Source organism: Platalea leucorodia (genome assembly GCF_965183815.1).
Source record: "Platalea leucorodia genome assembly, chromosome: 4".
Taxonomy (NCBI): domain Eukaryota; kingdom Metazoa; phylum Chordata; class Aves; order Pelecaniformes; family Threskiornithidae; genus Platalea; species Platalea leucorodia.
The window spans coordinates 22,001,546-22,012,035 of record NC_138826.1 but is presented as its reverse complement, the minus strand read 5'-3'; the positions used below and the strand labels follow the sequence as shown (position 1 = coordinate 22,012,035).

At 41.0% G+C, this 10,490-nt stretch overlaps 1 protein-coding gene across 1 annotated transcript in view; it reads right to left on the bottom strand.

Annotated features, from left to right (window-relative positions):
• Positions 1 to 1,771: 1,771 nt before the first annotated feature.
• The window catches only part of WASHC2C (WASH complex subunit 2C), a 38,349-nt gene continuing 29,630 nt past the window's right edge, over positions 1,772 to 10,490 (bottom strand). Inside the window, exons 27-31 of the mRNA XM_082310257.1 lie at positions 10,141 to 10,203; positions 9,242 to 9,448; positions 6,300 to 6,911; positions 5,526 to 5,700; positions 1,772 to 2,267 (exon numbers count right to left, since the gene is read on the bottom strand). Coding sequence (XP_082166383.1) covers positions 2,131 to 2,267; positions 5,526 to 5,700; positions 6,300 to 6,911; positions 9,242 to 9,448; positions 10,141 to 10,203 — 1,194 coding nt within the window. The 3' untranslated portion in view covers positions 1,772 to 2,130. The remainder of the gene's footprint in view (positions 2,268 to 5,525; positions 5,701 to 6,299; positions 6,912 to 9,241; positions 9,449 to 10,140; positions 10,204 to 10,490) is intronic.

The following is a 10,490-nucleotide window of genomic DNA, read 5'->3' as shown; positions in this document are numbered from 1 at the left end:
CAGAAAATGCAGCCATAGTTTTATCAAATTTGCAAAAAAAGACACACCAAGCCAAAATTCAGTTAAAACACCCACTGCTCAGACTAAGCCCTCCCAAAAGTGAAGTGCCTAGGTCAGGATTTGCAGTCTGTTAGGGGGAGTTAATTGAGAACCATATATTTTAATAGCGGGAAGAGACTCTCCCTGTGCCAGTTTAGAAAGACTTAGGGGGACAAAAGGTTATATCTGTGTCATGGTGTAAGTTGATATCAAGAGCTCTTCTCTACTGAGCTTTCACATTAAAGTTTAAGAAACACTTTAAGGCAGGAGCTTTTTTTTCTCCTACTCCAACAGCTTTTGGCCCCCAGGGTTCTTGGCTTGCAAACAGCACTTTTTGCAATGCTAATAGAAGTTATTAATGTGAAGGGCCAAGAAGGAAGGAGGATGCAGAAAAGAAATAGAAGAATATTCACCATCTTTTTCCTCTCTCGCCCGGTATGCCTTTGAAGCGCTTCTAAGCGCAGGAGAAAGAAGTAAAGAAGCAGTCCAAATCATGTATGAGGCATATGCAGCAGATGCAATGCCTATAAATAAAGTGCAAGCGCTCTCACTGTAGACACCCATTTGCAAATAGCTCCCGCATTCTTTTCCAAGCTGCTACTCCCAACTTACCCCCCACTTAACGTGAATCATTGCCAGGCCCACCTATGGGGCAAATCAATACACAATGTTTCTCCTTTATCCCTTCCAATCTTCCCTTCTGCTTTACCCTCATTAGTGCTAGATGCTTTGGCTGTAGTATTTACTGTGCCTGATAAAGTAAATCCAACTTGAGAAACAAGAGACTGAAGCAGATGTCTCAGAACATGGGCTTCAGTGAAAGTGGGAATTGCTCTCAAAGAAGTCCTCTGAGCACATGCTTTAAATTCACAGAGGGCAGAACAGTCTTATGAGTTGAAGATAAAGTAATACATTGCTATCATAAAAACAACGCATCTAGTTTTAAAGTCAGAATTGCAGGCAGTCACTGGTAAAGTAAGAGAAACATTTGATCCTTCTGCATTTATGCATTTGCTCTGTTTATATGCATGCAGGAGAGCAAGTGTCTGCCATTGGGCATCAAGGATGATTAATGGCAGAAGTTCCAGAAGGGCAATTTAGAAAATACAGGAAGCAAGAAGGTTAAGCCAAATGCATTGGACAGTTAAAGGGATTCCACAAAATAGCAACCTCCTGTAAACAGCCTATGATGTGTTACAGATGAGAAAGGAAAGCAGACAGTAAGCCTTTGGGCACAAGTGAGCCTCTGCACTACGGTATGCGCATAGGCTTGTTAACCTGGAAGTGACCAAGCATGCTCAGTACAGATGGACTTCTTGACAAGTGTTATTTGCAAAACTTTGGCAAATCCAGGCAGGTGAAAAATCTCATTTACTGGCTTACAACTTGAACAGAAGAGAATGTTAGGTTTCTGTTGTTTTCATGGAGCACTAGGTGCTCATCTGTAACACACTCTTTCTGACAGAGAAGTTTTAACCGTTGTTATTTTTATAGACCACATTAGCTGCCGATATGAAATACCTTATCTCTATCTAAGGTCAAGCCCTGCACTAAGATTTGTTAACTGTTTGATTACATAAGAGAAGCTGTCCCTGATAACAGAACCCAGACTTACTCTAACATTAGCTCAGTAGATTGGCAGCTGACCCAGACAAGGCATGGTAGTGGTTTTGGTTATTTTCAAGTCATGATGCAGACGTCCTTAGCAAGCGGTAAAGAGGAAAGTAAGACACAGAGATAGATCTGGTTTAACAGACTCCATTTGCTATTTACCAATTATTTTCTCTATAGATCTGTTCAATAAAACAAACTATACTTTGTATAATAGATTACTTCATTGCAGGTATTGCACAGGCTATATTCATCTGGGCACCGTGGAAACAGGATAGCAGGAGGTTACTGTCTTTTTTCAAAATATATCATTTAGCACAATTAGACCCAGCACAAGAGAATACTAACCATTTCAAATGGATAATCTCATTTAAATATCCACAGCCATCTCATTTCAGCTCTACTGGATTAGAGAATCCAGAGTATTAGTACTGGACAGGGCATAAGGACAGCCTCCTCTCTGGAACACATTCCCCTTGGCTACTGGCCTCCAAAGGCATTCAGCGGGTCATCAAATGTGCTCAATGTCTTGCTTTCAGATTTTGCTTCTGAAGCTGCTTGGGAAGATCTGCTTTTGGGAGTAGGCATCTTGACTTGGCTGCTAGAAAAAATATCATCTAAAGAGGGGGGGAGGAAAAGAAAAAAAAAAAGATAGATTTTAATGTGAAGTGACCGCCAAACAGAAGTAACATGTACATAAGAGTCTCCGGCACACAGCAGTGGCTGCCAAGGACGTTCTGTGATAAACAAATGCTTTCCTGCTGCTTCCGATTCTAGATGCATTTGTAAGGACATACGTGGGAGCTGTTAGCTGTAAGTCAAATTAAGAATATTTTTTCTTGTCAGTAGAGCAGACTAATACTTGTATTTTATAACATGTTCAAGTTCTCATAAGCACTTGAGAAGTACTAATAAATTAAGCCTCCACAATATATTCAAGTGCCAAATAACATCCCTCTTATGTAGAAAATTAGCGTCTGAGGAACCCAAGAAATCCAAGACCTGTGAGATTGTTGCCAAAGAAAATCAGAAGAGGAAAAGATGGTACTTGCTAGCGACTACTGTTGTGATATCCAGTAGCCATACGAGTCTTTAATCTACAGCACAATAAGAACACAGCATAAGTCACTTGAGAACAGAGCACAGTTAAGATGTAAGGAGGCAGACATCTACAACTGCTATCCTGCTGAACAGTCAAAAAGTCTATCTACTGTCCTGAATCAAGATGTCCCACCACCTTCCTCAATACAAGCATTTCTGATATGAATAACTAGGACCACAAAGCAGAGAAATATCATGTTGCTATTAAGACAGAGTTCTCTCCTGAAGAATAACAACAGGTAGAAATGAAACCCTCCAATCTGGATACCCTGTGCTAGCAGCAGAGGTCACAGACATGCAGTTCGTGGTGTGGCTAGTGCTGCTCATGTTTAGGACTGTGCTCCTAGAAAGAGATGGAGCTGCTACCATACATCTGCTGAAGTGTTGCCCTGAGGTTTCCTGGGCACACACAACAGTGGATCTCTTCCTATACACTAAGATTTTAAATATAGGATACTCAGATTATGCAGTTGAACTACGAGGGGATTAAAAAAAAAAAAAAAATCTACAAGACTGAGATACATGGATCATTAGTGATTCACAAGGCCAGTATAAGCAGCACATAACTGGTCTTGAATCCCTGTTAAGAAAACACAGGTCTTATACAGAGGTTAATAGCTGTTTTCTGGTCCAGAGTATAAAAACTAGCATTTCAGCCTTCAGCATGCATCTTAATCTTAAGCAGAGGCCAAGCATGGAGTGGCCTGTCACAATGTGCTTGCCTTTCTCTTCTCACTACTTCTTCCACTCCAGCACGTCTGCTACTGTGCTGATCACAGGGATTACACGGGAATAATCCAGGACAGCATTTCAGCACAAGAACAGTTTAGAAAGGTGGTAAAACAGAATAATCCCCTGCTGGCATCACTCCAAAGCAAGAAGCTATCCCATGGATTAGCTTCACAGCAGAGAGGAAGTACAGTGAGTGCCATCAGCAGTAGAGGTATCACTCCTGTTTTATGACAAGGCTTAAGGAATAGGAAAGTTTTGGCCATGGAAAACAGTATTTGTCAATGCACAAGAAACCTCTGTCACCATTTTGCAGACTCTGCCAGACAGGCAGAAGTGACACCAAGATGTTTGTGTCATCAGCCATAAGGCCACTGAGGAGGCTAGGAGGATAAAGACCTGAGAAAGAGTTTTTTTCTGATACTGCCACCACAAGCCTAACACAAATGTAGTAAATAGTGACTAGAAGCCGTGGTAGGACAAAGAAGGAAAGGAGCTTGCAGCCTCCACCCCCACTGCACCCACTTACTATTTTATTTGCAGCAGAAGGGATCTCCTAAGGCAACAATATACAGCCCTGATAAAGTGCTACCATGATCACTCAAGCCAACCCTTAACCTGAAGCATAGGCAAGTGCCAGTTCCTACCACTCTAGTGCCAGCAGGGCATCCTCACCCTCGGGGATCTTCCCTACACTCCTGTTGGTGTTCTGGAGCTCCATAGCTTTGGGCACAAAGTAGCCGCATACCTATGGCTGCACCACAAAACAGTCAATGCTCTAGAGGAAGAGGAAGTCTATCAGATACAGGGTGCTGTAGATGCTATAGGTATCAAGATCAGATGTGACATCAAACAACAAGCTCTAGCACTAGAGCAGATGTCAAAAGTGGAAGTGCAAACGACAGGTTCTGATGTGGCTGATTTTCCAAAATACTTTCAAGTGGCACTGTACAACTGGTTTTTTCAACACGAGGTCTGGATTTTTGTGCCGAAGTATTTGGAAGGAGTAGCTGTTTGGGAAATTCTTTCATTTGCTATAGGCTACATGAAAAAAATGTAAATTATTAAAATAAGATATTTTAATCATCCAATACATATTTCAAATACCTTGCCCACAAACGTTTAAGTCTTCTTTTTTATATCAATTGAGAAGGTTTTGAAATCTCAAGATGTTCATTCTCTGGCAAGTTTTCTAACACATTTACAGACTTCAGCCAGGTCATTCCATCAGGCTGGAATGCTTAACAGCAGTCCAAGCAAAACAGTGATAAGCCAGATTCAGTTTGAATAGGTTAGAAAGAATGAAGACTGACAAGAATCAAAGCTAGAGGAGAAGGGAATTTTTTTGTCTTAGAGGAAAAGAAATACATGCAATCCCAAAGAAGAGCTATAAACATGAAGAGCCTGAGAACAAACACACAGTCTGGGATCAAATGACTTTTGATACCTCCATTGATGGAAAACAAGAAAGGAGCATGCTTTGCATCATTTCACATTACTAGATGCTGCTTTTTCAACAAATTATACAGGGCAAACTGTTGCTCTCAGGTGTAGTATTTGTAAATTGTTCTGGGTATACATGGCTGTAAACAAAATCTTATGGTCTCCAAGGTAGTCAACACAATAGTTAAGGTGGGGTGGGAAGAGATGCTAATTTCCTCATATCAGTGATTCACCTGGAAGTACGATACAAAAAGCTGTGTAAATTGAAACAGAGAATGTATCTCTTAGAGCCATAACAACATGAGATTAGTCTTTTACTCCAGACAAGAGAACTTAGTTCTAATTCCCACAGGTGAGAAAATCCCTACAGGAACTAAACTATTCCTTCTCTCAGAAGAATTTTATACACTCTCCTAAACCATTTAAATGCCATGCTAGCTCTACAAATCTAGGAAGTTCTCATCCAACGCTAAAATCCAAGGATGACCAGGGATTTCAGAGCAGTTGAAAATTTAAAAGAAAGCAAAGGGTTCTAAAACATCTTTGATGAAAGCAACTCAGGACAATATTATTAAATTAGCAACAAGACATTAGACACTTACCCATATCATCATCAAATATGGATTTTTGTTCCACCTTTTTCTTTGTCTTCTTTTCTTTTGGTTTTATGGTGAGATCCGCAAAAATATCAATGTTATCGTCGAACAGGTTAGTCTCTGGCATTTTCTCTTTTGCTTTGTCCATTGGTTTAATTGCCTCAGTAGCAAATATATCATCCTTGGAGCAAAGCACAAAGATCATCAATACACAACACACTTCAAGAAAATAGTCAAATTATCTGTACACAGCAGCTGAGATGTTTAGAAGACTGACAGCCTTGGGCTTCTCAAACCCGAGAATTTTGAGTCCCTTCTTCCCATGGAGGACTGGGGAGAAGTGCCTTAGTGTGGGATTGTGCACAGGTCAAGTACAGCATACAGAGGCTTGTATCAGCTGCCCAGCCTGCCAACTTTATTCCTTTTTTAAAAGACTTATTTAAGCTGCTGTGTGTTGAACAGACAGCTAACAGATAAGAACCAAATACTTTATTACTCTGAAAAAGATCATAATCATAGATATAGTCACAGCACATTCAGTGACATGCCTGCTCTATGTTAAGGCTCCACCTTTTAATCCACTCCTGCTAATAAGGGGGTGAACATCCAAAGAAAGGGTTTCTATTACCGAGTAGCAGAGCATGACTGCCAGTTTACTTCATTACCTATCCTGCGCACCCCACCCGACTCAGCAGCCTCCATTGAGCCTGTGTCTAAGTAAAGGGGTCTGCATAAGGCCCTGGGGATCAAAAAGGCCAAGGTAGCAGGCTTAATGATTACCTCAAAGATATCTTGGGCAGTAGGCTCAACAGCTTGCCAGACAGAAGATTTCAGCTCCTTTTTTCCAGTTTTCTGACAGGTGAAGAGAGAGTCTTCCTCTTCCTCCAAAAAAGGCATAGGGCTGCTTTTTGTTGACGATTTTTGCTGTATAGGCTGAAAGAGATCATTACTGTCCTGATGACCCAGAACAGACAGATCAGGCTTTTTCTCCCTGCCCTCAATGGGTTTGTTAGCCACGCTGTCTGGCATTCTCTCCTTTAACTTTGATTGTGCAGCTGGTCTGGATGTTGAGCTGCTTGCAAAAAGGTCTTCTGATTCAAACAGATCATCCTCTTGGTCTGTGGATTCTGGAGGAAGGAGTTTGTTTGTCCCAGCAGACAAAACACTGCCATGAGCTGGTAGTGACAAGCCAGAGAGAAAGCCGTTTTCCTTGGACTCTGTTTCAATAGCAAGAGGCTCCTTTATGTTCACTATTGCTGACATCTGTTTTGGTAGAGAGAATTGTGATTCTTTAGCACTGTCCACCTCCTCACTCTCTTCAGATTCTTGGGCAGCTAGACGGCGGGCCATTCTGCTAGGAGGTCTTCGTTTTCCTGTAACCTTGATCCTGGTCTGCAAGAAAGGAGTAAAAGCAGAGCAGGGTTATATAGGAGGAAAAAAAAAAGAGACAATTCACAGAAGACAGGTTAGGATTCCTATTATGTTTCCTTGTAGCACTTTGTCTGCCTTCACAACACTGCAATTAACATGCATTACCCATTTCATACTAGCACACTGAAACTGAATTAGCTACAAGTTCTGCTCACAGCTCTGGTTGAAGTAACTTAAACACCTACACGTACATTTAAACAAATGCTCAGTTGAGAATCTTGAGCAAGGAATGCTGAGCAGACACTGATTTAGGTTACAGGGAGAAGCAGCAGGAACCATGCATCATCAGCTCAGCATCATCCATTCTCCCCATTTTTCAGAAAGGGGAAAATGGACAAATGGGACATTCAAGCTTGGAGTAGTTTGCAGCAAGGTTCAGAAAAAATAACCCAGGACTTTTGATTTTTTGCCCTCTGGTCATTCCACAGCAGGTGTAATTGGGCTACAAAAGCAACAGCACTCACAAGTAGAGAGTCACAACACAGGTCAGCAAGCTGCTCTAGCCCGCCGGCTTTAGGTAATACCTTAGTCAGTCTAACAGCTTGCTAATCCAGGGGCTTCTGCAGAGCAGTTAGTCTGTCCAAGTTATGACTAATTATGTTTTCCATTTAGTTTCATTTTATGCATAGCCCGCTGCAGTTCGTTCCTCTGCTGCTTTTAAAAAAGCCCCCCTGCAAGTTTCCGTTATAGCCTCTGCCATATCTCACATGGACAGGAGTATTCACACAGGTAGGAAACAGATCAGTACAACCTCCTCTTCCCTTTTGTTAATTCCTGTGTTGAAGTAGAAGGACAATCTGGATGGATATGCTATAACACAGCTTAAAGGAGCCATGTGCTTTTGTCAGAATCATTGTAGAAGCACATCTGCCTTCAGAGTGTGGGGCTGTATTTATCAGAGCATGGCTGAAAAACAGGAAAATTATGATGGAAGGGAGATGCACTTGAAATAAACTGATCCCTGCCCCACGCACTGTTCTTTAAAAGGACAGACAGAAAGCTGGGTAGGTTGCTTTGTTCCAGCCTTTAGAAAAAAGTGCATTTGGCTGCATATATTTACAGCTTAAACTTAAACTTGAAAGGTTCAAGAAGCAATGATACACCAAAATTAAAATATGTAACCTGAGCCACAAAAACATTCGCTGTATAGTTACTGAGATGATGCTTCTCAGATTAATTCTGTAAACAAACATGCATCATCACTATGCTAAAATGAACATTCAAGGTTGACCATATGCAGCTGCAGGAGCTCTATTCTTTTGCATGTCTATCTATTTAAAAGTATCATGATAGAGGGTTTTGTCTGTTGTGCAGGACACGCTGCTATTGGAAACAACTATGCCTACATGGTAATGCATTAGTCTGATGTACAAGCTTCAAACCCATTTGACACTAAGGGGTCATGTCAGCCATTGTGGTGATAACTGCTACATCTTCCTAAGTCATCTCTGCTGCTCATCTAGTAACGAACAGCCCCAGCAGCATTAAGCAAAGAATCAAAGCTAAGATCCTCAGTTATCTTATTCAAATCGCTGCTCTCAGAAGACCCAAGAGACTTATAAAATCATAAGCACCCAGGCCAAATCTTAACTACATGGTTCAAGCTTTTTTTTTTTTAACAAAAAGAACCACTAAATCTTTAATTAGAATATGCCTTTTGCAGTCCATAAAGTAAAAGGTATGAATAAAAAACAAGTGAGTCAGAAGGCAGAGATCTACCATGTCAAAAGCTGTAACACTTTTTTTGTTTTGGTTTTGTGTGGGTTTTTTCTTTAAAAACAAAGTTTTTGTTTGAAAAAGAATTAGGAGTGACAGTTCAGAACAACATGACATTTTTATCCACAGAGGAGGTAAAGGTCAACATACAGCAGTGATGTGTTCTTAATATCTTGCCACAGCAGCTGTCCATAACGTATTTTATAGTTAGCCTAGAGAGATACCTTTTTTCTGGTTTTCAGGTTTCTGGCATCTCCTGAGACAGGACAAGATGTTATGCTAAAATACCTTTAACCTATAGGGAAAACCACTGTATTTGGGGAACGTACACATGTACCTTAAAAAGGCACAGAATTAGGCATATGCATAAGCCCCTTACAGAGCTAAGAACGTAGTAGGCTTGACTTCCTCTTCAGTGGTCCATGGAAGTGAGAGGGGATTAGATTTCCACATCTCCACTTAGATTCACATAGATCACACTGTTAGCAGAACTTGCATACCAAACCACAAATTCCCGTATGAGGACAGGCTGCATTTTTAATCCCCCTTTCTATCCTCCTAAATACCAAGGTTACCTTATTGGCGCTGTGCAAGGTATCCGCCTGCATAGGCTGATCAAAGCTTACACCTAATTCTTCATTGTTTCCTGCGGCAGAGAAGGCTTCGCTGTTCTGTACATCCTTGGGCTCATGCAAGTCCAGAACTGGTAAGGGGGACTTTACATTGGAGACCTTAGGCATTGCACCAGGTAGTAAGGCTGCAGGGTTAATAGCCAAGTTAGCCTACAAAACAAAGAAAACAAAAACATACACACAAAAAAAGATCACGTTAATACTGCTCAAGAGCAAGCATGGCTCCAGAGAAGCAGTGAGAACTAGTGTATGTAGGCATTCAAGTTCTACTTCTGCAAGTGCCTGGCCTTTCTCACACCTACACACTTCTGTATCTCCCACATCCTTTGTCTCACTAAACCTGTGGAGTGCTTAACACTATTATTCTGTGCAAAAGCTTCAGGAACAGCACAGCCACATTATGTCAGACCAAACGCCTATGTAGCTCAGTATCCTGTCTGAGGACAACAATGGTTCTGACATTAAGAGTGATACTGTAATATAGACCGTTATTAGTCATTTCATGTCAGAAGAGGGACATAACCAAAACCCCAAACCCCTAAGAGTCTCTGAACATACTTAAAGTAGGGCTGAGAAGAATAAGAGGTCAAAGACGAGCCCACCCTCTGCCCCCCAAATAGGGTAAATAGTGCTGCTCAGAATCAAGTGTGAAAAGGGAGGGGGAAATAATATTAAACATGCAATACAGAAAAAAGTAATAGAAAATGCGCCATCTGAAAAAAAAAATAAAATTGCAAGAGTAAGGTAAGGAAGTAAAAAGATTTTGTTTCAGGGAGAGCCATCAGTGAGGCAAGGAAGATTTTTTTTTTTTTGAAAGTCAAAATGCCAGTAAAGTTAATTACTTGTAGCTTTCCAATCCGAGATGAGGGCTCTTTGGTTTTAATGGGAACAGGACCTGTAGATTTCTGCACAAAATTACACTGGATTAAACAAGTGGACAAGTTGTTGTCAACCAGACCATAGTTTTCATTTTAATACATCTATAGAAAGCAGCTCACTGCTTAACAATTTATTCGGAAGATACCTTGTTATCATCACATTCTACCATCAGAGCTACAGTCACTCCATTTTCAGCTTCAGTTCCCCACATACCATAGCCCCATCTTCATTATCACATTCCATTCCACCCTCCTTCTACCCAATATTATACTTTGCCATAGTAACCCAACAACTTGCATCTTCTCCGGGTCAC